Genomic DNA, 27,381 nt, shown 5'->3' on the forward strand with positions numbered 1-27,381 from the left:
GCAAAACCAACCAAACTCAGAATTTTTTCCTTATGTTCCAGTGTTTGGAAAAAGTAATTTGGATAAATCTATCTGGAAAAAAGACAGCAAATTCCTTTTTTGAACATATATCTGCTACAGTTTTGAGGGGATAAATGAGAAGAGGTGAAGAAAGAGAGAAATTTCCTATCCTAAAATCTGTGAGTCACTAATGAGAAAGAAGGATGCTGGGGCAATGAGGGTATCATTACAGCAGCACTTTCTTTTTCTTCTTTTTTTCAAAGAAGTTGCACAAAATTATACCAGTTAAAATGTTTTATAATGCTATGACTTCTCAGAATATGAAGACTAAATGCAAATTTAAACAGAAACCACACCAAAACAAAATCCCTAAAAGGTTCTTCGGGAAATTCTCATTTTCACATTTCTTGAAAACTTACTGATTTCTATGTCAATATTCCACTATTAACTGCAAAGATTGTTTATTATTACCCAAAATCAATAGATATTTGTGAAATTTTTTGCTGTTAAAAACTAGAAAGGTAAAATGCCAAGTGGCCCCAAAGGTTTTTTATTTTGAAATTGAGTTTAATCTCAATATAAATCCGTGTAATACTCTCTGTGGTACAAAGGAAAAATTTATTCGTTTATGCAATTCTGCCTCAATCCAGGAAACTTAGTACCAGAACATTGATGTGTATTTTAATGTTGACAGTTAAAAATTTGAGCAGCATTCCTATTTTAAATGCCACATGTTTAGCAAGGAGATAACTCAAACATTAGCGCGAGAAACTTGAAACAGCCTTTCATTTCCATTTTGGTGGGGACCAAGAACAAGTCTCCGACTTCCCTAGTAGGAACCATTACCAGAAAATGTTCCTTCTTCCTTACGGTCTGTTCTTTTAGAATTCTCTAGGCTCTCAGCTTTGCTAGAAAGGGTCAAAAACACTCTAGATAGGTAAAGGTACGACAGAAAATATGTTCATGTTAGTGCATGTGTGCGCTTGTGTCTCCAGGAAACAACCAACCAAACGAAACCCAGTAAAACAAAAGAAAAAAGGTAAAAATCCTCTAGCCATGACACAGCTTGAGTGTTTCCTTCCCCTGGTATTTTAAACAAAAAGAACTTAGTAAGAGAAAGAAGCTGTACATAGAGAACAAGGTTGCGGACATTATACAGATTTTCCCGAGGAAGGTGTCTATGCAGGCAAATGCTAATTATCAAAAAATTAAAAAGGAATACTTGAATTGTCCAAGGCAGAAGCAGAAGCTAGGATGGGCGGGCAGAAAGCGGCGGAGGGGCGGCAGCGCCGGGCGAGGGCCCGTATTGGCGGGATTTTGCCGCAGACCCGCGCGCAGCGGGGAAGGAATGGGAAGGAGGTGCCAGAAAGGGGTGCCGCAGTCCCCGCCCCTCCTACCGGCGGAACTCAGAGCTCAGGAGGAGCTGTCACCGCGCAGGGGGCGCGGCCGGAGCGGGACGGGACGGGAGAGCAGCAAAGGGGGCGCGGACTGAGGGGGGGCGGGCCCGGCCCCGCTGGGAGAGGCGGAGACACCGCGCGCGGCCCCGGGACGGGCCCGGGAAAAGCCTCGGCCGCGTCTCGCGGGAAGCGCGTGCGGAGCCGCTGGGCGGGGACTGGGCACGAGACCCCGCCCCCTGCTGCAGTCCTCAACCAGGTCGGCCCCGGAGGATAAAGGGCCGCTGGGGGCGGCTGGTGGGGACAGCGCAGTTCTGCGGGCGGGGGACAATGTCTGGTCGGGGCAAGGGCGGCAAGGGGCTCGGCAAGGGCGGCGCCAAGCGCCACCGCAAGGTGCTGCGCGACAACATCCAGGGCATCACCAAGCCGGCCATCCGCCGTCTGGCTCGGCGCGGCGGCGTCAAGCGCATCTCGGGGCTCATCTACGAGGAGACGCGCGGCGTGCTCAAGGTGTTCCTGGAGAACGTGATCCGCGACGCCGTCACCTACACGGAGCACGCCAAGAGGAAGACGGTCACGGCCATGGACGTGGTCTACGCCCTCAAGCGCCAGGGCCGCACCCTCTACGGCTTCGGTGGCTAAGTTGAAATCGTTAGATTTTAGTGTCTGAAACACAAAGGCTCTTTTCAGAGCCACACAGATATTTCACAACTAGAGCTTGTAATTGCTAAAGTGATGCAGAAGACAAATAGTCTTAAGAACTGCACGATATTCTATATCTACAAGATGTAGTTAATATTTTCTTATATTTGCATTGAACAATACACATGAAAAAATCCCATATCGTATTCGCAATCCCAGCTCAGTTAGGAACGTGTGGTGGCTCTTAAAAGAGCCGTTTGGTTTAGAATTTAAAATCCTTTTACTTGGAGCTGGTGTACTTGGTGACAGCCTTGGTGCCCTCGGACACGGCGTGCTTGGCCAGCTCTCCGGGCAGCAGCAGCCGCACGGCCGTCTGGATCTCCCGCGACGTGATGGTGGAGCGCTTGTTGTAGTGCGCCAGGCGCGACGCCTCGCCGGCGATGCGCTCGAAGATGTCGTTGACGAAGGAGTTCATGATGCTCATGGCTTTGGACGAGATGCCCGTGTCGGGGTGCACCTGCTTCAGCACCTTGTACACGTAGATCGAGTAGCTCTCTTTCCTTGCTCTCTTGCGTTTCTTGTCGCCCTTCTTTTGAGTCTTGGTGACCGCCTTTTTAGAACCTTTCTTCGGTGCTGGAGCGGATTTAGCCGGCTCAGGCATCCTGAATGTTTTTTTTTCTCCAAGATCTTCACTGTGGCACAACATCGAAAATGGCGCCTCCCCCCTCTATTTATAAGGGCGCTATGTAAATTAGAGGATTAAAATCGTTCAATTCCTATTGGAGTAAAAAGTACCAACGTAATTTCAGACACTTCCGTCCTGTAACCGCCAGAGCTCGGAACTGCTGTTTACACAATTCTAGTTACAACACTTACGGTCTTGGATCTAGTAAATTCAGTGCGCGATGCAAAATGCACTGGGTGGGCATCGCTTACTACATTTACAGTCAATAACTTCTTACCCGTTTGAACTTTTACATTGATAGGGTTTTTTTTGTAATCCTCTAAAACCCGCACTAACAAAGACACACATATCAAGCAATAACAGCTCTCATTATGAGATTTGTGGGCGGCTCTGAAAAGAGCCTTTGTGTTATAGACTATGTATGATAACAAGAAATTTAGCCGCCGAAGCCGTAGAGGGTGCGGCCCTGGCGCTTGAGGGCGTAGACCACGTCCATGGCCGTGACCGTCTTCCTCTTGGCGTGCTCCGTATAGGTGACGGCGTCGCGGATCACGTTCTCCAGGAACACCTTGAGCACGCCGCGCGTCTCCTCGTAGATGAGCCCCGAGATGCGCTTGACGCCGCCGCGCCGAGCCAGACGACGGATGGCCGGCTTGGTGATGCCCTGGATGTTGTCGCGCAGCACCTTGCGGTGACGCTTGGCACCGCCCTTGCCGAGCCCCTTGCCGCCCTTGCCCCGACCAGACATGATCAAGCACTTTTCGCACCCACCGCCTCAGTGCGCCGCCGGCCGCCGCGCGCCTCTGTATATTGCCGGCGGTCCGACCTGGTTGAGAACTGCGCCGGGGCCGGGCCGGGGCGGGCTCCTCGCGCGCCCTTCCCCCCGCGGCGGCGCTCCCGCGCTCTCGCTCCGCCGGGGCCGCGCGCTGCCGGCTCGGGCCGGGCCCCGCTCCCGCGGGTGGAGCCCAGGGCGGGCCGGGAGCGGAGCCGGCCGCGCTCAGCCCGTGCCCGCCGCGCTCGCCCGGCCCGGCCCCTGCGCCTCTCGCTGCCCACACGGACCGGGGCCCGCCGGCCGCGGGGCCGCAGCTAAACCCGGGCAGTGCCCGCGGCGGGGCCGGGAGAGCCGCGTTCCCCCGCGCTCCGCCGCCTCCTCGAGCTGCGCGCCGGCAAAGGGCTCGGCCGGGCAGGGGAGAGAGTGGGCGCCGCGCTCCCGCTTCTACGGTAAATGCGGACCTTGCCACCGAAGGCTGAGAAAGGGGGATGAATGTGCTGCCAATTTTTTTGTTTGTTTTATGCCCTTTGAGGGCGACACTTTAAATTTTTGCCACGCAGGAATTCTTTTGCGTGTCCCATGTCTTTGACTTAATTATCCCGCAGCTTTGTTCTGTTTTTGTGACTGATGTGTTGATGAAGGTGGTGATCGATGTCTCTTGCAGCTCTGCCTATGATAAAAACCTATACCAAAAAAACACTGTGCTTTTAAAATTGGTATGTGTTTGGTCATTTTCATAATCTCACTATGAATACCTATTGAATTATACTTTCACTGGGGTTTTTCTTCACTTTATATGACTTTTTGAACACAAACCACTATTTTTTATTTACTGTACTTCTATTGCTGCATTCGTTTTAATGAGATCCATCATTTTAATCACCTTTAGTGGTTTCAAGTGTCCATATGTGCAGGGTTGGTTTTGAAAATGCATGGTTGACTACTTATCCCTCTTTATTCTTTTATTTCATCTATGTCTTTTTTATCTTTATTTTTTCTGTCGAAATGTGACATATTTAATGTTTCTCTAGGTAGTTTTAAGGTTTTCAGATTATAACAACACTCAACAATTTACAAAACTAGAAAACTTGTAGCTGCAGGTGACAAAGTATGGAGCAAATCATATAATTATGCTTAAAATTTCAGTCTCAACAACTAAAAGATCTACAATAGCTGCCCACAGCCCTGTAATCCAGCTTCTTAAATGTGATTCTAAGGTTTATCTTGCACTTTAAAAAAATTCCCAAATAATCCCAACCAAAAGACAAATGAGTCTCATCATCATTAAATTTGTAATTTTCCCTGTTGCTAAGTGGTGTCTCCTCTTGATTGCCAAGTTGTTCTTTGACTTTTCCTGGGATTTCTTGGTTCTATTCCCTCTGTTCCAGGTAGAAAATTACACCACAGTAAAATGAAGTTATGTTCAGAAACCAATCTAAATCTCCAACGTATTTTTCTGTTCTGTTTGAGGAGCAGCAGGGCTGTGGGGAGAGGGCAGATATTAAAACAGAGCAGCAGGAGAACTGAGGTAACATTAAGCTGCTCTTTTCAACGCTGCTTTACCCCCCCAGTTTAGGAGAAATGTACAGCAGAAGCACTTTCAAGGAAGCCTCTCTCACTGGGAACGAAAAATATCCCCCCGTTTCTTTGTCTGCTTCCCTTCAGACACCACTGCTTTGCACGCAGGCTGGAGATCTTTGTAGATCTCCGCTCCTGCTCAGCATGGAAAAAAGGAAAAAAGAGCAGAAGCAAGACCAGCTTGCTGAGATCTCTTTTTTTCACTTGTTCCAGATGGGTAGAATGGGCCTGCACAAGAAACCTTTTTCCTGTGAAACCAGGTAAGTTCAGCCTTTGAAGAGTCCTTAAGGTTTCCAAAAGGAAATAGCATTATGTTTTCTTCTTGCACAGTGTATGAACAGGAGATATGAACAGGAAAACAGCTCGATTTTCTGGTTCATGGTAATTTCAAACTGCAGAATAAAATTCACATTTAATTTTTAGGATTATCATGGTTTTGACTTAAACATGTACTTTCAATATTTATTGCATCTTAGGAGAAATCCAATCATTTCATGTTGCAAATTAAATCACAGCTTCCATGCCATTTAAATTGGTGAAAAAGAAGCCACGACCTACGGGCCAAAAGGATTAATTCTAAACATGATTAACAGTCTTTTTATTCCAGACTCTCTATATCTTTCCTGGTTGCATCTTTTTCCCTTTTACATTTACCTTGTGGCTGTTACACATGCAGACTACTCTGTGAAGCAGGCAAGTATGCCACTTTTCATAGGATAAAAAAAGGGAAAAGAGTAGCAGAACCCCTCACAAGTTGTTTGTTTCTGGATTCGGTGTTGTTCTGTGGGTTTTTTTCCTCAGAAATGCCCATAAGTACATTCTGCTGTTTCAAACCCGGCGGGCGCCGCGGGGTGACCCCGGGCCGGGGAGAGGCCGCAGCGGCCGGGCTTCGGCAGCGAACGCTGGGATTGAAACAGCTCATTCTGATTGGCTGACAGCATTCGACTCATGGACCAATCCTAGCATGGTGTTTAAAAACGACCAATAGCAAAGCGCTTCATACTGTAATGACGTCACTAAGGCTGTTGTCCAATGGAAGCGCTGAATTCTGATACCATCATTTGCATAAGAGCCCTATAAATAAGGGAGCGATCGCGAAATCCAATACTCCACTCTACCCGAGCCGTCGGTGCGGTGCAGCCATGCCTGAGCCGGCCAAGTCTGCCCCCGCGCCCAAGAAGGGCTCCAAGAAGGCGGTCACCAAGACGCAGAAGAAGGGCGACAAGAAGCGCAAGAAGAGCCGCAAGGAGAGCTACTCGATCTACGTGTACAAGGTGCTGAAGCAGGTGCACCCCGACACGGGCATCTCGTCCAAGGCCATGGGCATCATGAACTCCTTCGTCAACGACATCTTCGAGCGCATCGCCGGCGAGGCGTCGCGCCTGGCGCACTACAACAAGCGCTCCACCATCACGTCGCGGGAGATCCAGACGGCCGTGCGGCTGCTGCTGCCCGGAGAGCTGGCCAAGCACGCCGTGTCCGAGGGCACCAAGGCTGTCACCAAGTACACCAGCTCCAAGTAGGGCGTCTCGGACCGTCACTTAACCAAACGGCTCTTTTAAGAGCCACCAATTTTTCAAGTAAAAGGGCTGAATCAGTGCTCTTAGTGGGGAGGGTACGTAAATAGCTCAACATTTGCATGTTAATTAGTAAATCGGGGTTCCTCTCCCTAGCACGGTTAAATTTATCCAGCAGGTTCTCTAGAAGATTACATTGTCTGTGCGCATGGTATTTAAACTTGCTCGTTCAAAACCTGTAATCGGATTGCCTTTTAAAAAAGGCTCAACAGCAACAACTGCTTGTCCAATTGCATAGTCCCCTGGGGAAGGTGAAATTATTTAAATTTTTACGGGTTAAATGCCTTTTACGTGGAAGACCTTGCATTTACTTCCAGTGCAGTACGGCAGTAAAATAAAAAAGGTTTCTTCTGTCTTGGCTGCTTCATTTGTGAGCCGGGTTTGTATGTTTTGGGTTTTATGATACTCGCATATACTCCAACCTCCCATTACTATTGTCAATGCTGGCTGGATTTTTTCAAGTACGTGTCCGTACTCAATAGGAAAAGATTTTCTTTATGGAGGGTTTTCGGGCTTAAAACACAATGTCCCAAAATTTTGCAAGAGATGGTTCTTTCTTAAAGGAAACAATAATAATAATAAACACCACAAAAGCAAAACAACCTACCGAAAAAACTGGGCGCTCAGTGATTTACCCTGCAAGGATTACTGGGCGCCGGGGAGAATTGGAGCCGGGGCCCGGAGCCCCTCCTGCGCCGCTGCGGGAGCCGATTCCCCAGCAGCTGCCGCCGGCCCGCACGTTTCTCCATCCCTCGCCTCCCCCAGCTGGAAGGCCGTGGGACAGAGCAGTGAGGCAGAGCGGTGAGGACAGAGCAGTGACACAGAGCAGTGAGGGCAGAGCGGTGAGGACAGAGCAGTGACACAGAGCAGTGAGGGCAGAGCAGTGAGGACAGAGCAGTGACACAGAGCAGTGAGGGCAGAGCGGTGAGGACAGAGCAGTGACACAGAGCAGTGAGGGCAGAGCGGTGAGGGCAGAGCGGTGACACAGAGCAGTGAGGCAGAGCGGTGACACAGAGCAGTGACACAGAGCAGTGAGGGCAGAGCGGTGAGGGCAGAGCGGTGACACAGAGCAGTGAGCGCCGATGCGGCTCCGGGCCCGGCGGGGCGCGGGGGGGTCCCGGCCCGGGCAGGGCGGGGCCTGGCGGAAGGCGGCGCGGGGCCGATGGCGGCCCAAGGCGGCACTTTTAAACTCCCCCGCGCCCGGAGCGGAGCGCGCTCCCGCCCCCGGTGCCGCCTCTTCCCGCCCGGAGCGGCGCCGGGCACTGGGGCGGGGAAAGCTCTTATCGCGGGGCTCCCGGATTGCACATAGGGACACTTCCTTTTAAAGGAAACCGATTTCCCACGCGGGCGTTCCCGAGCGCACACGTACCCAAAATCTGAACTTTATTAAGGCTGTGTGAACTCCTACAGAAATCTCTAAGTGATTTTGGTTTGCTGGTGCATAACTGTAGTGTTTCAGCACTTTTTGAGAGTAAGTGGGTGGCTCTTAAAAGAGCCTTTGGGTTTATTTAAATGAGTAGACTCTGAATTTCTCTCAGCCATCTTACTTCTTTTTCGGCGCCGCCTTCTTCGCCTTGGCCGCTTTGGGTTTGGCTGCCTTGGGCTTGGCTGCTTTGGGCTTCACCGCCTTGGCCTTAGCCGGGCTCTTGGCCGCCTTCTTGGGGCGGCCTGCCTTGGCGGCTTTCTTGGGGCTCTTGGCCGCTTTCTTGGCCGCTGCAGCCGCCGGCTTCTTCGCCTTCTTGGGGCTCTTCTTCACCGCCGCCGCCTTCTTGGGCTTCTTGGCGGCGCTGGCGGGTTTCTTAGCCGCCGGCTTCTTGGGCTTGGCCGCCAGCTTCTTCTTCGTTGCCTTTTCTTTTGTCTCGCCCGGCTTCTTGTTCAGCTTGAAGGAGCCGGAGGCGCCGGTGCCCTTGGTCTGCACCAGCGTGCCCTTGCTGACGAGGCTCTTGAGCCCCAGCTTGATGCGGCTGTTGTTCTTCTCCACATCGTAGCCGCCGGCGGCCAGCGCCTTCTTGAGCGCGGCGAGGGAGAGCCCCTTGCGCTCCTTGGAGGCGGACACGGCCTTGGTGATCAGCTCGGTGACGCTGGGCCCCGCGGGCTTGCGGGCTTTGGAGCCGCTCGCCGCCTTCTTCGGCTTCTTGGCGGCGGCCTTGGCCCCGGGAGCAGAGACAGCGGGAGCGGCAACAGGCGCGGTCTCCGACATTGTGCCAGCCTTTCCTGCAGGAACCAGAGGAACCACTGGGCCTGGAGCAACCCGCCGGCCTGGTATTTATAGAGCGGAGCCGCGCGCTGATTGGTGCGTTGCAGAGCCCGCCCCGCCGCACGGCAGAGAGGTCCCTTCTGCCCGCTCAGTTTGTGTTTCTTAGGAAGCAAAAACGGCTGTTTTTATCAGAATTTCCGCCACCGACCCCCCCTCAGTTCGCAGCGACGTGGAAAAGAAAGACTCTTCTTCCCCTCGGCCAAGTTTCCTTTCGAAGAGGCAACGGGTGAGCTAAAAAAGAGGAGATAAACACCGAGTCCTGGACCTGAACAGACCTCGGGAGACAGAAACTTTTGTTTTTCCTTCTAAATAAAATCCGTGATGTGACGAACTACATTTCCAAAGTAATTAATTAATATTCTTTAAAGGGTCTTCTCTTAATCTGAACAGAAAATCGGGGATTTTAATCGATATTTTAGTCGCAATTTGATTTCAAAGAGGAGGAAGTAACACAGGCTCATCTTGAGCACTGAATATGGAATTAGAAATTAGCTCCTTTGTCCAAAATCCTTTACCTCTGTCAAAATAATTAAGAGAAATTAAATTAGTGCGTTATGCACCAGGCAAGGAGCAGGTTAAAGTCCTGTGAAGGGCTTTTTGTCTGACCAAAGGAGGTGAGTTTTCACAGCACAGCAGTTTGTGCCGTGTTGCTCAGTGTACACAATGCAGACATGGTTCCCTCCTCCTCTGCCACAGAAATACCAACTTTCTGAATTAATAGGTGACACAAGAACTTAACGCGGCCAGTTTTCGGTAATAATGATAACCAGTGCCCTATTGTTTGATAATATGTCAGTGTTTTTATTTTGATACAGCTGGATTGGCAAAAATCTGAGTCATCATTGTCTAAGGAGACACAGCCCCAGTTGATATTCCCACGACTCGAACATAATAAAATTTGCTCAAGTGGTGAGTTAGAATTCCTCTTTCACAGCATTTTCCTAAATATCCCATTTTCTTACTGTCCAGTGACTGATCCCTACATTGGAATTAATACTAAAAATGTCTTGATGTATCTGCTACACTGAACCAGCTCGTGGCTAAGCAGGAGGTGGACAGTGCTCAGATGCACTTTTCCGAGACCAAGCCTCAAATAAAAATAAATGCACATTGTTTCTCAGAGTATGAAGAATTAAACTAAGTATTCTGCAATATGTTTATTAATCCCTACAACCCTTTGTTTTGGCAAAGGCCTGTAAACTCCTTTTTACCTTTTGCTATTTTAACTGTTGGTAATGCTAAAATTCTGGACAATGTTATGATTCAAGTAATTAATGTTTTCAAATGGGTAATTATTAAAATACGGGTTTTTTTGACCAATAATAACAGATTTTCTGTTTCTATTTCAACATATTTATGGTTTATATTTAGCACTATGTATAAGACAGAATCAAAACTGGGAACAGTCCTTTCACCTCAGATTGCCTGAGCATTGTGATGAACAATTAATCTCAAACTCCTTCACATTCGAGGCAGAAAATGGGCTCGGCAGCTCAAAGATTTTTAATAAATAAGGATTAGTAACTTAGAATGCCTTTTAATACAAAACAACAACAACAACAACAACAACAACAACAAAAAAAAAAAAAAAAAAAAAAAAAAAAAAAAAAAAAAAAAAGAAAAAAGAAAAAAAACCACCTCCAACAGTATGTAGTTCTTTAGAGGGAGCAGGGTTGTTTTTAAGCTATCGGTGAGTTACCTGAGCTTCACATAGAGCCGAGCCGAAAAAGGAGAGGCAGGATGAGGCTGTGGGTTCTTTCCTACAGTCTTAACACATGTTGTGTCTTTCTCACCCCCACCAGTGCAGTGATTTATTTCACATGATATAAACCACGTTAATTTTAGTAGGCATGTCAGCCATGTATTACTATATAGTGGGCTTTTCAAAATCCTAATTCAAGAGCTATAATACAGGGCATTTGGGGTGGTTTGTTTTTGGATTTTTTTCAAGAATTAAAATTAATAGTACTTGGGGTGTTTGGGGGGAGGGCTGTTTGTTCGTTTTAATTTTCCTACTGGGTTTTTAGAGACGACTGTGGGGAGGGTTTAGCTTGTTTTTTCGCTACGATGTACAGCTCCTTTTATGAAAAAGTGGGTGGCTCTGAAAAGAGCCTTTGGGTTACTTTTGAGGTGGGAAAGCTCGTCGCAACGTTTCACTTGCTTTTCGCCTTGTGGCTGTCGGTCTTCTTGGGCAGCAGCACGGCCTGGATGTTGGGCAGCACGCCGCCCTGCGCGATGGTCACCTTGCCCAGCAGCTTGTTGAGCTCCTCGTCGTTGCGGATGGCGAGCTGCAGGTGGCGGGGGATGATGCGCGTCTTCTTGTTGTCGCGGGCCGCGTTGCCCGCCAGCTCCAGGATCTCGGCCGTCAGGTACTCCAGCACGGCCGCCAGGTACACCGGGGCGCCGGCGCCCACGCGCTCCGCGTAGTTGCCCTTGCGCAGCAGGCGGTGCACGCGGCCCACGGGGAACTGCAGCCCGGCCCGCGACGAGCGCGACTTGGCCTTGGCGCGCGCCTTCCCGCCCTGCTTCCCGCGCCCGGACATGGCTCCGCAGCTGCCGCCCCGACACACAACGTCACGTGCCCGCGCCCCGCGCGCCGCCGCTTTTATAGCTCCTGCGCGCGCCCCGCCGGCTCTCTGATTGGCTGCGGGGCGCTCCGGCTCGCTCCGACCAATGGCGCCGCGGATCCAAATCCGACCAATGGGAGCCGCCGGCGGCCGCTCTCGCCGACCCGCCCCCGCCGCGCGCGCCGAGCCCGCCCGGCCCCGCTCCGAGCCAGGGACAGCGCCGGGAAACGCCGCCCGCCCGGCCCGGAGAGCAGAGGAGCACAGCTGCCTCCCGCAATCGGGGAACCCCTGCTAAATGCCATCGCTGTAGGCTTAGAAATCATCCTGTGTTTTACACCTCAGGAATGCTACCGCAGGGCTACTTTAAAAATGTGTAATTGTTATGATAAAAGAGAAGCTTGAGAGGGAGCATTTACACCCCAGCACTACTGATAGGTGTAGAAACTAGGCAGGAATATGTGATACAAGACGTTTCTCTGATTCTCGAGACAAATTATTCTAGTATTGCTGTAATCATATTGGTGTTTTCAAGCTGGATTGTCTGTCTCCACACTGAATCTTCGCATCTTTTGTAAACATAACTGATGTCATCATATAACTTATGCAACAGAAGTTGCTTAATAAAGAAAGAACTTCGTGTTTCAATAATTGTGTAGTTACCTCATAGAATATGCATTAGGAAGGTGGAGAATATGCATTAGGTGGGTGGGTTCATGTAAACTTTACTGTATAGAAAAGTGCTGTGCAAACGCTTTTGATTGTGGCCAGAATTTGTGAAAATAGATTCAAAGTTTCAAGTAAGTTTGGTTAGCTAACAACTTTGTCTCCTTAAAGCAGATTTAACCTCAAAACATGGTGCATTCAGCCAAGCCTGAAACTTACAGTCAACTAAATGTATTGTTTGAGCTATCTGCTAGTCTGGTATTTTAATATTAGCCACAAGTAAAGTCATCTGTCAATCTTAGAACATTAAAATTGTTTATTAATTTTTACTTAACATAGCCTGCCCATGATGCAGCCAGTGCTTGTCTGAGGCTTGATATGAAGCAAACCTTCCAATCAGAGTATATAAAATAAATTGTTTTGTAATTAGTAGTAGTATTTCAGTTTTAAGTATTTTAAGTTTTTACTAGCCACCAATAAAGGTTAAAAAGGATGTTTTAAAACAAGAATATAGCAGAAGTTTACTGTGAAAAAATAAGTGTATGCTACTTACAACGTGATTATTGCTTTTCTTTTCTGAGGTTCTTAAAACTTCTATCATCTTCCAAGGCAAGTAAAGAAACCTCCCCCCTCCCTCTCTCCACCTGCTAGTTTTACACAAATCACAGGGAAAGCGGTATTTTGATACACTGAACATTTATTGTCTTTCACAAGACAAAATGAAGTTTCCCCAGCCAACAAAAATCCATCAAGATGACCATAAAGGGGATAGGGTGCAAAATTCCAGTGTACAGTATACGCAACAAATTACCTTCCTGACTACCCTGGAGGAAAGATGATTGATCAACCTCACTGCAACTAAAAAACATGATTATAAAATATTTACAAGAAAAAAAGGAAACCAGTACAGAAAATAAAAACTGGACAACCATGTGTGTATGAAATGCTGCTAACATTTTTCTGGCTTTAAAAACCCTTTCCATTACCCTCACCAGAGCACTCAGGGTGTGTAAGGATTCAGGCAGAGAATAAGTCACCCCTGTCCCCAGAGTATCATTATCTCCCTCCAAGGCAGGAGGAAGATTTGAGAGGAGCATCATCGTCTTCTTTACTGCAATTTCCTTTCACCAAGTGGACATGGTAGCTCTGACAGGAACTCCCCGGGCACATCTCAGCCGCAGCGGCCTCTATTCACAGCACACTGGCACGTTAAACTGTGGGTAGGGAACTATTTCCAGTCATGCCCTTTCTTTGCTTGCAGGAGGACTTTCCCTTCTTCTCCCTCCACAGTGATCTGATCTGTGTTCAGAGGGGCAGGAAAGCTGACTAGGACCACAAGAGGTCACAGGAGACCTTCCATTTCTTTCATGAAGGCTTCATACACATCATCCTTTGTCTGTACAGAGACAGGGGCAGAGGATCCAGCCTTAGGGGCAGTTTTGGTTAACGAGAGGGCAGGCTCATCATCTTGTTTTCTCTGGGAGGCAGCGGAAGCCCCTTTATTCTCCCGGCGCACTCGCAGGGCAGTGGGCACGAAGCGCGTGATCTCCGCCTTGGGGTTGGTGATCTGCGGCTTGGCGCTGATGGTGGCCGTGGCTTTCTTCTCGATGGTGGCTGCGCTGGTGTCATCCGCCTTGGGCCGCTGAATCAGGCTGGGGGGGGCACTCAGCACCCCGGGATTTGGAATGGGAGCTGGTGGAAAGAGCCCCGGTGGGGCGGGTCCTAAGGGAGGCACCAGTGGTGGCCGTAACATGCCTGGGCGAGGAGGAGGGATGCCTGTAGGACAAAAAGAAAGCATAAGGTGTCTCCACACCTGGGAATTTCAAAATATTCGAACAAGGAAGTGCACAGTCTCAGAATGACAAGAACAAAAAGCAAAACAAAACAATCTCCAACAGGATGCAGTAGTTTAAAAAAAAAATAAGGTTTTCAAATCTGCGCTAAATGATGGGTTGAAAATGCTGCTCTTCAGACTGAAAGCCACAGGAGCTTATTAATTGCTCCCTTTTAAATTTAAAGTTATAATCTGAGAATAAAGTTTCTTGATAATACATCCTCCTGGAATTTCAGAATCATCAGAAATGTCTGACCCAGGCACAAAAAATAAATATTCAGATCTCCAACTCATTTCATGGTGCACCATTACAGCACCCAGAGGCTGTTCAGAAAGAGTCCAGCTGAGCAAAAGCTTAAACTCTGAAATTCCCTTTCTAAGGGCAGATTTCTTGCTACCAAACTTTGCACAGCACTTAACTTGTTATTGCACAGAATAACGTAATAGCACATAGCCCAATGCAGCCATAGACAGGAACAAAGGTAAATTGGCAGCCAATTATACCTCACTGGCTTGATACCCACCACAGCCAAGACTGCAAAAAGAAAGCAAGAAGGGATTTGGCACTGAAAAAAACAAACCCCCTTACCTGGTGGGGCAGGAGGGGGCAGACGAGGAGGAGGACCACGTGGAGGAGGACCCGGGGGCAGGCCTGGGGGGGGGCCTGGGGGAGGACCAGGTGGTCGCCCTGGGGGAGGACCTGGTGGCAGCAGTCGAGGCAAAGGCCCACGTAACCCTGGTAACCCGGGAGGTCTCAGGAACGGAGGAGCTCCTGAAAGCATTCATGAAACAAAAGAGAAATTTAATCCGCAGTTAAAAATGTATCTCTGCAATTAAACTCATCACCTAAGAATAAAGATCTTCAACAGCAAGAATGAAAGTTGTATTACTGAGTTGCCAGATGAAACAGAATTTCTAAAAACCTCAAGCAGAGGCAGCAGCTACACAGTTAAAGCATCTTTATGAAAATCCCAGTGTATCACGGAAAAAGGGTTCCTCCCCACACAATTAAGCAGTAACTAGTAACAGCTTCTGAGCTGAGTTTGTCAGAATTTAAACAGCTAAAAACCTTTCTCTCACAGAATCATAGAATGTGTAGGTTGGAAGAGACCTTCAAGATCATTGAGTCCAGCCCAGCCCTAACAACTCAACTAGATCATGGCTCCGAGTGCCACACTTAGTCTTTTTTTAAACACATGCAGGGATGGTGACTCCACCACCTCCCTAGACAGACCATTCCATTCCTTTATCACTCTTTCTGTGAAAAACTTCTTCCTAATATCCAACCTGTATTTCCCTTGATGTAGCCTGAGACTGTGTCCTTTCATTCTGTCAGTTGCTGCCTGGAGAAAGAGACCAACTCCCAGCTGTCTACAACTACCTTCAGGAAGTTGTAGAGAATGATAAGGTCACCTCTGAGTTTCCTTTTCTCCAGGCTAAACCCCAGCTCCCTCAATCCTTCTTCATATGGCTTGTTTTCCAAGTCCTTCACCAGCCTTGTTGCCTCCTCTGGGTGTGCTCAGTCATCTCAACGTCCTTCCTAAACTGAGGGCCCAGAACTGGACACAGCACTCAAGGTGTGGCCTCACCAGTGCCAAGTACAGGGGAAGAATGACCTCCCTGCTCCTGCTGGCCACACCATTCCTGATCCAGGCCAGGATGCCGTTGGCCCTCTTGGCCACCAGGGCACACTGCTGGCTCATGTTCAGCTGCTGTCACCAGAACTCCCAGGTCCCTTTCTGCCTGGGCACTCTCCAGCCACACCATCCCTGGCCTATAACATTGCAGGGGGTTATTGTGGCCAAAATGCAGGATTTGACACTTCAACTTATTGAACTTCATCTTGCTAGACTTTGTCCATCCATCCAATTGTTCCAGGTCTCTCTGGAGAGCCCTCCTGTCTTCCAACAGATCGACACACACTCCCAGCTTAGTGTCATCTGCAAATTTACTAAGGAAAGATTCAATAGCCTCATCCATGTCATCAATAAAAATACTGAACAGAACTGGCCCCAGCACAGACCCCTGAGGGACACCCCTGGTGACTGTCCCCAGCTGGATGCAGCACTGTTCACCACCACTCTCTGGTGAGAGCCATCCAGCCAGTTCCTAACCCAGCAAAGAGTGCTCCTGTCCAAGCCTCGGGCTGGCAGCTTTTCCAGGAATATGCTGTGGGAGACAGTGTCAAAGGCCTTGCTGAAGTCCAAACAGGCAACATCCACAGCCTTTCCTGCATCCACCAGGTGGGTCACCTGGTAATAAAAGGAGATCAGGTTGGTCAAATATGACCTGCCTCTCCTAAACCCGTGCTGGCTGGGTCTGATACCCTGGCCATCCTATAAATTCTGTGTGATGACACTCAGTATAAACTGTTCCATTATCTTGCCAGGTTCTGAGGTCAGACTGACTGGTCTATAATTACTGGGATCCTCCTTCCCACCCTTTTTGTGAATGGGTGTCACATTGGCCAGTTTCCAATCTTCTGGAACCTCACCAGTGAGCCAGGACTGATTGTAAATGATGGAGAGTGGCTTTGCAAGCTCATCTGCCAGCTCCCTCATCCCCCTGGGATGGATCCTGTCTGGGCCCATAGATTTTATGAGTGTCCAAGCATCTCAGCAGTTCTCTGACAGCCTTCTTTTGGATAATGGGGGGACCATTCTGTCCCCTGACACCATCAACCAACTCAAGAGAACAGCTGTCTTGAAGGCAAGTTGTCTTCCCACTGAAAACTCAGGCAAAATTAAGCACTTCTGCCTTCTCCTCATCTGCAGTTACTAAATTCCCTGCCTCATCCAATAGAGAACCTTTCCTTTTACCATTAATGTATTTGTAGAAACATTTTTAATTACCCTTTACAGAAGTTGCCATTTTAAATTCAAACTGAACTTTGGCCTCCCTAGTTTTTTTCCTACATGCTCTAGCAGCCCCCTTAAATACTTCCTGAGACCTGACCCTTCATCCTCTTTTTATTCCTGAGTTCCTCAAAAACCTCCTTGCCCATCCAGGCTGGACATTTGCTTCATTGACTCATCTTTCAGCACACAGGGACAGTCTGTTCCTGTGCCCTCAAGATTTCTGTTTTGAAGTACACCCAGGTTTCCTGAACTCCTTTGTTTTTAAGGGATGCTTCCCAAGGACCTGTCTGAATAAGTCTCCTAAATAGGCCAAAGTCTGCCCTCCAGAAGTCCAATGTAAAATTCTTATTGATGTTCCTCCTGATTTCACCAAATATTGAGAACTCTATAATTTCATGATCACTGTGTCCCAGTTGGCCTCCAACCACCACATCTTCCACCAACCCATCTCTATTTGCAAACAACAGGTCTAACATAGTCTCTCTCCTGGTGGGCTCACTCACCAGCTGTGACAAAAAGTTATCCTCCACACACTAAAAATTTCCTGGACTGCCTCTTTTCTGCTGTATTAAGTTCCCAGCAGATGTCTGGCAGGTTGAAGTCACCTACAAGAACAAGGGCTGATGATCCTAAAACATTCTCCAGCTGCTTACAGAATAATACCAGCTCTTCCTCCTGGTAGGGTGGAGAATAACAGACTCCCAGTAGGATGTCAGCCTTGTTGGCCTTCCCCTTAATTCTTACCCATAGGCATTCAACTCCATCTTTATTATTTTCAATAACTATGGCATCAGAAACCTCCCTAAATATAAAGGGCCACCCCTTCACCTCTTCTCCCTTCTTGTCTCTTCTGAAGAGCTTGTAGCCATCCAGTGCAGCGCTACAGCCATGTGAGTCATCCCACCACTTTGCTACATCAGAGCTTTGCTGTTGCACCATGGCCTCCAGCTCTCCCTGTTTGTTACCCATGCTGTGTGCATTGCTGTACATGCACCTCAGCTGGGCTACTGATTTCACCCCTATCTCAGGCTTAGCACCCTTGGGCCTGCTTCCAGGCAGCCCACCTGCATCCCCTTCCCCTTTCAAACCTAGTTTAAAGCCTTATCAACGAGGTCTGCCAGTTCATGAGCTAAGAACCTTCTGCCCTAATGCCTCTGTGCCATTTGATTTTTCTTCTGGCCTAAAAGTAAGTACCTTTGCTCTTTTACTCCATTTCATACACTGGCTCTGCTGCTGCTGTCTGCCAGCGTTGGCTCTAACAAAGACAACCATCAGGAAGGCTACAGCTACAGGAGCCTGATGCCTCAAAAGCAAGATACGGCAACGATGAAGTAGACTGATGACAGATTCAGTAACTAGGTCCATATACTCCACCTGTAACACATCCTGCAGCTTCCAAACTCCCAAATTTATACCAGAGAGAAATTACACCAGAGAGCCTGCATCCCTCAAAGCAGAGTAAATCAACCCTTCACCTGGAGGAGGGCCAGGAGGAAGGCCAGTGGGTGGGCCTGGGGGCCTCAGTGGAGGAGCTGGAGGCGGTCCCAGAGGAGGAGGCCCAGGCATGGGAGGTGCCTGTATCTGAGTTGGAGGCACAGCCTGTGCATTCTGTTGCTGCTGCTGTGCCTGAGAAGTCGCAGTAGATGACCCGGTCTCTGCAAGTGCTTCCTCACTGAGCTGTTGTTGCTGCTGCTGTTGCTGTGATGTTTCTTCAGACTCTGAGTCCTCTTCCTCCTCCTCCTCTTCTTCTGAATATTCCTCCACTTCTCTCCCTTCTTCTGGAATTTCTTGACCTGGATATGGAGATACAATTATAAAATGTGCCTATGTATAACATATTTGTGAACATCAGAGAAAACTGAGTACACAAAATAAAATAAGAAAGAAGCAAGGGTTAGATAAACCTCACTTCAAAGGGAAGAAATCTGACCACTTTTTACTGTTAAACATAAAATGAAAACAAATAAAAAATAATAATAGAAAAATCATTGCTGTTCTAGAGAGAGCTCTGAGAACAAGAATTATGTGTTTCTCTGGGACCTGAAACTTGTACTATCAACCTAAACTGCTGCTATTTAATCTCTGCCTTAAGGGAGTTTGTGGGGAGGTGAAGCAACAGGGGGTTGGGGATACAATAAACATAATCTCCATGCCCAAGAAACTTCTGAACCTTTGAAAGACACTGGAGTTTCTTTTTAAAACACACAAAAATTGTTTTATTGGTTAACTTACATCTTAGGTTGCAATGCAAAATGTAACCAAAAGTAAGTATTCTATTACCATCTGTTAAAACCAGGTGGGGCAATGTTATTTATCTCTTCCATGACTCATCCCTCATAAGTCGGGGGTGGGGGATATCTGCTGTTAAAGGGCCATTGAATCTCACTGCATGACTGATAAGATTACATTATCCCATTGTGAGATGCTCCACCCAGTGGACCCCATCCATCCTTCATTCAGAGGAAAACTACACCCTTCTACAGGATCATCTCCGCTCCAACAGAACCACATCTTCACTCCAGGAGGACTTAATTGGACTGCTACCAACACCCTGACCAACAGGGTGTCAGGCTGTATTCTGACTCTGTCAGTGTTTTCTTTTTTGTTTGTTTGCTTTTTTTGTACTACTACATTTTTATTTTAATTTTCCTACTAAAGAACTGTTATTCCTATTCCCATATGTTTGCCTGAAAGCTCCTTAATTTCAAAATTATAATAATTGGGAGGAAGGAGATTTACATGCTCCATTTCATGGGAGGCTCCTGTCTTTCCAAACCAAGACAACTTATCTCAGCAGAAGGGTATTTTTACAGAGTACGAATCCTTACAGGTTACATGCTGAGGACACAGACAATGTTACTCTTTCACCAAGAGATTGATATTTCTTTGAACAACTGCTTAAAAGTTAAGCAAGGAAAGATTTAGAAGAAAAAAAAAATCACTAAATTGCTACTCTTAACTTCAACTCTGCTATGCAAAACACAGACACTACTTAAAAAAAAATAATTAAAAAATCTACCAAAAAAAAAAAAAAAAAAAACCCCACCTAAACAAAAAGATATAAAAAAGCAAAAACCAAACTATAACTGAGATACCTAATGAGAGCTGATACTCTCAGCAGAGCCTACACTATGATAGTAAAGTATTTACAAAATAAAACCTGTGCAAAGTAAGCTGCTCACAGAAACCTTAACTGGAAGCCTAATGGCATATCACTGCATATTATATCCACCTTACTCACCCGCCATTCGTAACATCATGGCCTGGAGTGGAGTCAGTTCTTTCATGTTCTTTTTCTTTTTTCGGGACTTCCCAGGCATGTCTGCAAACCGGACACTGTGACCTGGGGAAAGCAGGGTACGGATGAGGGTGACAGCAGGTGGGAAGAAAGTAAGAAAAATCAGATAGTTACATGAATACCTGGTATGGACACCATATCAGCCTAACATAATGCTCCTTAGGTAAGAGTTAACACCGGTGTTTCTGATTGTTTGAAGTTTTGCTAACCTAGTATTCTCTACCAATTAGTCTCCCCCAAGCAAGTGAGCGTATTTTACACCGAGGCTTAATTTTGTAGAGTATCTTACCAATGCAATGATTCAGGTGAAAAATGGCTTGTGAGCTATAAGCTAACACAACTTTTAAGAAAACACGTTTATTTGAAAGTTGCTTCACTTCTAGATAGCCTCCTCCTGATCCATTTATTAATAAAAATCCTTTAGCTGGAACTTAGGGGAGATAGAACACAGTTGACTAAATAAATTATACACACCCCCTCAACTCTATCAAGTAGTGTTTTACTTTTGAAAAATCAACTCCCAGTCTTCTCATTTCCCGTTCATACCCGATTTCTTTTCTTCGCCACCTTCCCTCTCCTTGTCATTATCACGATGCAGGAAGTCCTCTCCTTCACTGTCTGCATCTGACCTGTCGCTGTCACTGTCATCACTGCTCTCATCGTGCTTGTCTTGATCCATATCCTCAGGATAACCTTCATCTTCACTAGTGCTGGACATGTCATCATCGTGGCCTCGCTGTCCTGCAGAAAGCAAAGTATTAGGAAATGCATGAACTCCAAATACAAAATATTCTTTCACACCAGTGTATGTTTACAGTCACAGTATTCCCCTTAGCAACAGCTATGGACAAACTGTCATCCCTTTACTTCTTAGCACATATTCTTAAAGGACATTTTGGAAAATCTGTAAGATTTCACATTAACCTGCTGATTAATTTGCACAGCAAAAAGGTGAAGGCAACTGTAGCCCTGGTTCGTGCCTAAGATGTTTTGGTTTTCTGACATTCTTTTCCCAGGGAATTTTCTGTAAACAAGAGACATGTTTTTGTAGTTGTAACTTTGTTCTTCATTCCTTTTCCTAGGAGGGACTTCTGCTTGATGTCCCTCTGGTCTGACCAATTTAATTGAAGAAGTTTGTCTTTTTGTCACCAATCAGATTGGTCTGTGTAAAATAGTACATAAAGGAGACATCCCAAAAATAAGAGAGTCATTTTCAGCCTTCTCAAGTTCAGAGTCTGCAGTCTGTCGCTGCAGTGTAAAACAGTGTCAGGCAACTGCTATTGCAACTCATTCATTCATTTCTATTCAGCAATTGCCCATCACTGAAATGTTTTGATGCCTTCCAGCACGAAATAAAGCTAATCCACCTAGTCACAAAAGTTTCTAGGGATGATACAGTAACTGTATGAAAAAGAGGACCTATGTAGCAAATGCAGACTCAGGGTCAGTTGTGGGTTTTGTTATGGTTTTAGTTTGGGAGTGTTTATTTGATGGGTTTTTTAAATAGAAGCTTTCTCCGAGAGTGATTGGGTTTTTAAAAGGTATTGTATGAACAATGTTTCGGCCCTGTTCATCCAAAAAAACCTAATCTGTGATACCTAACTAAAAGAGGTATCTGAGACATGAAATTAAAGGTTTCAACATTTAAAAATACAGCTGAAGTACATACAGTAGAAAAGTTGCAGATATTATGAACATATCCGCATTACCTCAGAGCAGCAATCACTTAGTAAGAGTCCTTCAAGTAGCGTTAACATTCATATTGCCCAGAGAGAACACTTTGTCTAGGGCACACTGTACTCACAGCAGTACCATTCATAGCAAAACAGAGGCCAAGGAAACCCCAGAGAAGAATAGGAAAGTCCTTACCTGCTTCAGAACTGTAAGAAATCTCCTCCTCTCGCCTTCGAGGAGCCACGTCCAAGGTGAAACCCACTTTACGGCCATACATCTGTAGGACCTGAGGTGGGGGGGGCCCTGGTGGAGGGCCAGGGGGTTTCCTGCCTGGAGGTAAACGAGGAACACCAAGCCCCGGAGGAGGAAGCACAGAAATGGACCGAACTGGTGGTCTGGAAATAAGAAAGGGAATGAGAAATGCAGGAACACAATTAAAGCAAACATGTTTTCAGTAGAATTATTTAGCCTTCTCTCACCACTGCTTACGCAGACTTCTAAAAAGTAACACGAACATTTAAAAAGTGTAGATTTGAGACAGAGTTTACAACCCCATACACAGACATGACTGCAGAAGAGCAGACAAAAGCTCCTCAGAAAGCAACCGAAGACAATACTGAAAAAAATCAACTATTGAATCCTCCAACAAAAAATGAATGAAATAATCACAGAATTGGTGAAAACAGAAGGCTATTCAGAAAGTAATAGAAAAAAACTAGCACTAGAATGAAAACAACAAAAAAGCAAATAAAAAACCCAGAACAAACCCAAGCAAACTACGAGTTTATATGAACCATTCATATACACTGAATACGCCAGCAGGACAAAAGAAAACACATATGGCAATTTAAGGGGTATTCATGTTCAAAACAGTAGGGCTCTAAGCTTTCCTGACATGAAAAAGTCAGGAAAAAAACTAGAAGGCATAATGTATTACTCAAAGAAATTTAAACAAAAAGCTGTAATAGTGGGGAAAGATTAAAAGGGCTTTGGTTAAAACAAAGCACAATTCACTTGCACAAAAATCCTGACTTTGCTAAGTCAATACTACCTCTGCTTCCACCTCTAGCTTCTCCCCTGTAATGCTTCCCTCTTAGTTCCCCTTTAAGTTTCTTTTTCCACTTACCCATAGGCTGATGTCTTCTTAAGGATAGACGGTGGTTGAGCCCCTGGAAGGGGAATGTCCTGTATGAGGATGTTGGAGGGAGCATGAGGCATATCTGGTAAGGGGATACTTTCCACTTCAACATGCTGAGCATTCTAGAAGGGAGGAAAAATAAAAAAGAGAATGGGTTACTCCCACAGAAACTACCGCACAAACTCACAAACTCACAAACTTACTTTTCTTAAGTATGAAACCTGCCACCACTTGTCAAACATGTCTGTTCACAGGGTGTGTTATCTTGCAGCAGTCCATGAAAAAAATTTGGGAAAGTGTAAACAGTAAGTTTTCAATGCAAACCAAAGCACTTGCAATGCACCCATGAAAAGCTTTAGTATTTCACTCAAAATTCAGTCAGGTTTCTATCTTCTTTTAGACCTTCAGTCTACAAAATGAGGAGGAGGCTGCACACAAGTATGGCTGTACTTTTGTGTTTTTTAAGTATTCAAGTCACAGAGTGCTGCATGTTCCAAAGGAAAGAGAAAAAAAAAGGTCTTACAGATCCTTGCACTTGCACAACACTATGTTTTCCAGCATGGTAGAGAGGAATACTAGAGAAAGATCTTTAAAAGAATGCCAAAGCATTCTCATTACTTCCCGCAAGAGATTTAGCAGAAACTCAGAGAAATATCAATTGCACACTCACAGGCTTGCTCTCTGATACAGAAAACAAAAGGCTGATACTGCTGATTTTCAACACACATTTCCCTTTCCTCCTTTCATGTTGAATGAGATCAGTGTATCAGAGACAGTGACCTGCTATATCAGAGACAGACGGTGACCTGACAACCACCACACTGTCCTCACTGAAATGCTCTAATTTGAGGTACTTTGCAAATTAGTATTCATATGGGCCACATGATGCTGAACTCACATAAAATCTTCATTCCTCAGTAACTGTCACACCTAATGAGCAAATAAAATACACTACCACAGTTACAAGGCTGAAATACAGTAAGCATTACCTTGACAGCATCAAAATACTGGCTGAGTTGTGCTCTCTTCTGCTCATACTCCACTTCCAACTTGCGCAGTTCTTTATAGATGTCGGGATTTTCCTTCTCATACAGCCGCAAGATACGTTCAAAAGTCTCACGGAGCTTTTTGCGTTTATCCTTCAGCACTTTCTCATTAAGTTGTGGCTGCTGTACTGGGTTAAACTCTGATCCAAGACAGCAAAAATAGTGACAAAAAAATTTGCAAATTACTCTACTGCACAACTATAATGAATGAAACTACTTCAAAACAACTTCCAATCCCTGTTTTCAGGAAGTCTTCAGCCTTATGACAATCCCTTCCTTGAACTCTATTTTAGCAGCACACATATACATACTACTCATTCTTCTTATCAATCATCTTCGGCGAAAAAAGTCCTCTTTGATGGCACCACAACACCTCAAATCATAATCAATCCCCAGATATTCACAGAATTCCCCTTTCTAACAGGAAAGGAAAAAAGATTACTCTATTTCAGTCTCCCCCACTGGCTGTTAAATCTACACTGTGCATCTACATAAACTACTGCCTAAGTCCAAAACCGGGTACCTTTCACTCACCCATCTCATCCAGTTTTTCCATGTCTCGGATGATCTGCTTTGGATCTTTCATCTTCAGTACAGCTGCTCGTACCATCATCCGTTGCTTTTTGTTCTAAGATCAGAGATCAAGCAGAGAGAAGAGTTTCACAGTAGAAAGACACAAAATGTCTGTTACCCCTTTCTCAGTATTTCCAGTCTGAAGAAAAAAGTCACACTTCAGAGCACCCTGAAAATGTTCACCAAGGCACAAATCAGCAGCAAATGTAATTAAAACTTCTGCTAATTTTAATTCTGCTATTTTGGTAATTGCAAATGCTACTACCATTCCTTCACTCCACCTAAACACATACAATCAACACAATAACCAACTGACAAAATACAATAAAACACACTAAGAAGTGTGTGAGTTTCGGATGCTTTGTTTGGATTTTTTTGTTTGTTTGTTGCTTGCTTCTTTGCTTTGTTGTTTTGGGGCTTTTTAATTACTAAGTACTTCCAGCAAATGTTTCAAAAATAATTACAAGTTTAAAAAGAGCTGGGGACATGTTCACTCCAAACAAGACTTCTATGTTTTTTTAAATTACATGTTTAGATGATATTTCTGAAGTCAGTCTTAGGATATCAACCAAAATATCCACGGTCTATTCATACAATCACACACAAGATACATAGTATAGGAAATGCCAACTAAATGTTCCGTAATCTCTTAATTTACCTTCTTTAGTTCCCTTTTCCGAGCTTCCTTCCCTAGAGGGGAAAAGAAAAAGAAAATAACAACTTGAAAGACAAAATCAAATTAACGAAGAACCTTTCTTTCATCAAGACTAGAACTGTTTCTCAACAGCTCACTCATTTTACAAAGACTTACTGTAACCCAGCTTCTCAATGAAAGAGAAATATAGCAGGAAATAGATTTCTAGTTCTTGTCTTTTATACAGAAAAAAGAGATACTGCAGCCTTCATGTCTCCAGAAGCAGGACTTTTTCCATAGAAAAAAAGAACAATAAGCAATCCAAGCCATAGTAATAGGTGCAATCACTAAAAGATTGTTGCACAGAAGCTGAAATAGAGTCATCAGACAACACACTTTAAAAATACATAGGCTTTAAAAATGTCTCAGAAATAAAACATATCCACTGTGGGAGTCTGGATTTTCTTTATTTGCTGAGCATTGATAACCTGGCATGTTACCAAAACCAGGAAAAAAACCAGTAAAACAACTCCCCCATCTAACCAGAGCACCTGCAAAATTTGATACGTTCCTCAATTTCCTGCCTGGGACAGATTAATTCTGTCCCAGGAAGCAGCCTGCAGTTCATCCAACAGCTAAGTACAAAGGCATTCCAACACTGATAACCAACTGAAAACCAAGAGGAAAATACTTAAGGGAAAGAAGAGCATGAAAACAAGCAGCCTTCCCAGACAAAACTGAGATAATATTCATTTCACGTTAGAGAAACTCAGTTCTGATCCACAAGTGAGGATTCTATCCTCAGAGAAAGCTGTTTGTCTGCTCCTCTAGGCACTCCCCACTCCCACCTGCTCAGCTTTTATGGATACTTACGGGCCTGATCTGTGGGATTCATGAACTTCCCACTCTTGGTGGATGATGTAGATCTCCGCCCCATTTTGATCTTTTTTCTTCTGCCTCAAAAAATTGAAACTAAAAAAAGAGGGAGGAACCTGGAAAAGATGACATTGTTTCAGGTCCTATGGACTGGTAGCTTGAGGATGCTTGTTTCTCTTCTATCAGCAAGTTACTCCCTCAAAGAGCTCAAATACCTTTAAGGTCCTCAAATGTGACTCTGAGCTCAGCACCCAGATCAAAATTGCCCTACTCCAACAAAGTACTACAATTTAACTAAGTACCTACTTACTACTACTTTAGTAGGTTATAATTTTAAGCTGACTGATGAGTTTGCTATTATTCACGCTACAACTCAAACCAAGAAGTTTTGTGCTTACACTGTGGAGGGGTACATGGCACAGAGAAACACATATTTTATTTGTTAAGAGTGTATCAGAGTTTAGCTTCTCATTCACTCTCATAAATGCTCTCCAGCTTTCACCTTTCTGTTTCAAGTGCTTCCCCAAAAATCTCACATGTATCCCCTCAAATCCTCTCCTCCTCAGCCTTCCAACTGCCCCTGATATCTCTCTCCGGCACTCACTGCATCAATATGCGCAGGATTATTCTGCAAAAAATTATTTCCTGCCTTCATACATTTCTTCAACTGACCACATAAGTCACAGATGTGTCCAAACTACAGCCAGGGATGTTTCTTCTCTCCCTCCCCCTCCGAACCTACTTCCCTGCCAAAACACTGCGGTGGGTTTGTTCTTTCCTTTTGCAAGACACGATCGCTTCTTTAGGCGGGAAGCTCACCAAACAGGCAGGAGTTATCATTACATCCCGTATTTTCCATATTTATATATTTAAAGGCTAAAGGGAAAGAGAACAAACTTCCGAAACCTCGATTTCACACCTTCTAAGGACCCAGACTAAAGAGTTTCAACGCACCAAGTTAACGACTGAAGGTGAGAAAAAATACATATATAAAATAAACCAAACACTAAATTCATTATTCTTTTGGCCACAGGGAAACGGGGCAGAAAGTCCCCCCCCCGCCACCCCCTCCTACTCCCGCGCGATGGAAAGAGGAAGAAAATGAGGTAGCGCGAAGTGCCGCCTTCTCCTCGCCTCTCCTCTCCCCGCAGCCCCGCACCGCCGCGGGCCCCTCACCCCTCTGGCCGGCCGAGCCCGGCTGCCTCCCTGCCTGCAGCGGCCTCGCTCAGCCGCCCGCCCGCCACCGCCGCCCCGCCGCCATCTTGCACCGGCACCGAGTGCGGCGCGAAGCCGCGCGCCGGAAGCGACGGCCTCA

The 27,381-nt window shown here is 46.0% G+C and overlaps 7 protein-coding genes across 7 annotated transcripts; 2 read left to right on the forward strand and 5 right to left on the reverse strand.

Moving 5' to 3' along the window:
- Positions 1-1,724: 1,724 nt before the first annotated feature.
- LOC310908955 (histone H4) lies at positions 1,725-2,051 on the forward strand (the record flags this gene model as incomplete). The annotated part of the gene is made up of 1 exon (XM_083860440.1): positions 1,725-2,051. One exon carries the CDS (start codon positions 1,725-1,727, stop codon positions 2,034-2,036), a length of 312 nt encoding a protein of 103 aa, XP_083716566.1. The 3' UTR covers positions 2,037-2,051.
- Positions 2,052-2,316: 265 nt separating this feature from the next.
- On the reverse strand, positions 2,317-2,835 carry LOC310908978 (histone H2B 7; the record flags this gene model as incomplete). Its single annotated transcript, XM_083860470.1, has 1 exon — positions 2,317-2,835. The coding sequence occupies exon 1, from the start codon at positions 2,740-2,742 to the stop codon at positions 2,317-2,319; it is 426 nt and encodes a 141-aa protein (XP_083716596.1). The 5' UTR covers positions 2,743-2,835.
- Positions 2,836-3,139: 304 nt separating this feature from the next.
- LOC310909104 (histone H4) lies at positions 3,140-3,488 on the reverse strand. Its single transcript, XM_083860668.1, has one exon. The coding sequence runs from the start codon at positions 3,467-3,469 to the stop codon at positions 3,158-3,160; it is 312 nt and encodes a 103-aa protein (XP_083716794.1). The 5' UTR covers positions 3,470-3,488; the 3' UTR covers positions 3,140-3,157.
- Positions 3,489-5,963: 2,475 nt separating this feature from the next.
- LOC310908100 (histone H2B 1/2/3/4/6) lies at positions 5,964-7,003 on the forward strand. The gene has a single exon (XM_083858775.1). It carries the CDS (start codon positions 6,214-6,216, stop codon positions 6,592-6,594), a length of 381 nt encoding a protein of 126 aa, XP_083714901.1. The 5' UTR covers positions 5,964-6,213; the 3' UTR covers positions 6,595-7,003.
- Positions 7,004-7,990: 987 nt separating this feature from the next.
- Positions 7,991-9,035, reverse strand: LOC310908117 (histone H1). Its single transcript, XM_083858798.1, has one exon. It carries the CDS (start codon positions 8,846-8,848, stop codon positions 8,192-8,194), a length of 657 nt encoding a protein of 218 aa, XP_083714924.1. The 5' UTR covers positions 8,849-9,035; the 3' UTR covers positions 7,991-8,191.
- A 1,778-nt stretch (positions 9,036-10,813) lies between these two features.
- Positions 10,814-11,448, reverse strand: LOC310909115 (histone H2A; the record flags this gene model as incomplete). The annotated part of the gene is made up of 1 exon (XM_083860679.1): positions 10,814-11,448. The coding sequence occupies one exon, from the start codon at positions 11,446-11,448 to the stop codon at positions 11,059-11,061; it is 390 nt and encodes a 129-aa protein (XP_083716805.1). The 3' UTR covers positions 10,814-11,058.
- A 1,366-nt stretch (positions 11,449-12,814) lies between these two features.
- WBP11 (WW domain binding protein 11) lies at positions 12,815-27,325 on the reverse strand. Its single transcript, XM_083859422.1, has 12 exons — positions 27,243-27,325; positions 26,064-26,182; positions 25,215-25,246; positions 24,518-24,611; positions 23,927-24,123; positions 22,926-23,059; positions 21,995-22,194; positions 20,672-20,866; positions 20,069-20,170; positions 18,303-18,620; positions 14,559-14,741; positions 12,815-13,911 (listed from the first exon to the last, which is right to left on the reverse strand). Exons 2-12 carry the CDS (start codon positions 26,125-26,127, stop codon positions 13,478-13,480), a joined length of 1,953 nt encoding a protein of 650 aa, XP_083715548.1. The 5' UTR covers positions 26,128-26,182; positions 27,243-27,325; the 3' UTR covers positions 12,815-13,477.
- Between the last annotated feature and the right edge of the window lie 56 nt (positions 27,326-27,381).

The sequence above is a fragment of the Zosterops lateralis genome, assembly GCF_965231275.1.
Source record: "Zosterops lateralis genome assembly, chromosome: 4".
NCBI classification, from domain to species: domain Eukaryota; kingdom Metazoa; phylum Chordata; class Aves; order Passeriformes; family Zosteropidae; genus Zosterops; species Zosterops lateralis.

Coding starts and splice junctions, on each gene's coding strand:
- LOC310909104 (XM_083860668.1), bottom strand. CDS start 3,469: ATGTCTGGTCGGGGCAAGGGCGGCAAGGGGCTCGGCAAGGGCGGTGCC.
- LOC310908100 (XM_083858775.1), top strand. CDS start 6,214: ATGCCTGAGCCGGCCAAGTCTGCCCCCGCGCCCAAGAAGGGCTCCAAG.
- WBP11 (XM_083859422.1), bottom strand. CDS start 26,127: ATGGGGCGGAGATCTACATCATCCACCAAGAGTGGGAAGTTCATGAAT. Junction 20,171..20,671: donor TGGCGAAGAAAAGAAATCGG/GTATGAACGGGA, acceptor TGCTTTCCCCAG/GTCACAGTGTCCGGTTTGCA. Junction 14,742..18,302: donor TCCTCCTGGCCCTCCTCCAG/GTGAAGGGTTGA, acceptor GAATGCTTTCAG/GAGCTCCTCCGTTCCTGAGA.
- LOC310908117 (XM_083858798.1), bottom strand. CDS start 8,848: ATGTCGGAGACCGCGCCTGTTGCCGCTCCCGCTGTCTCTGCTCCCGGG.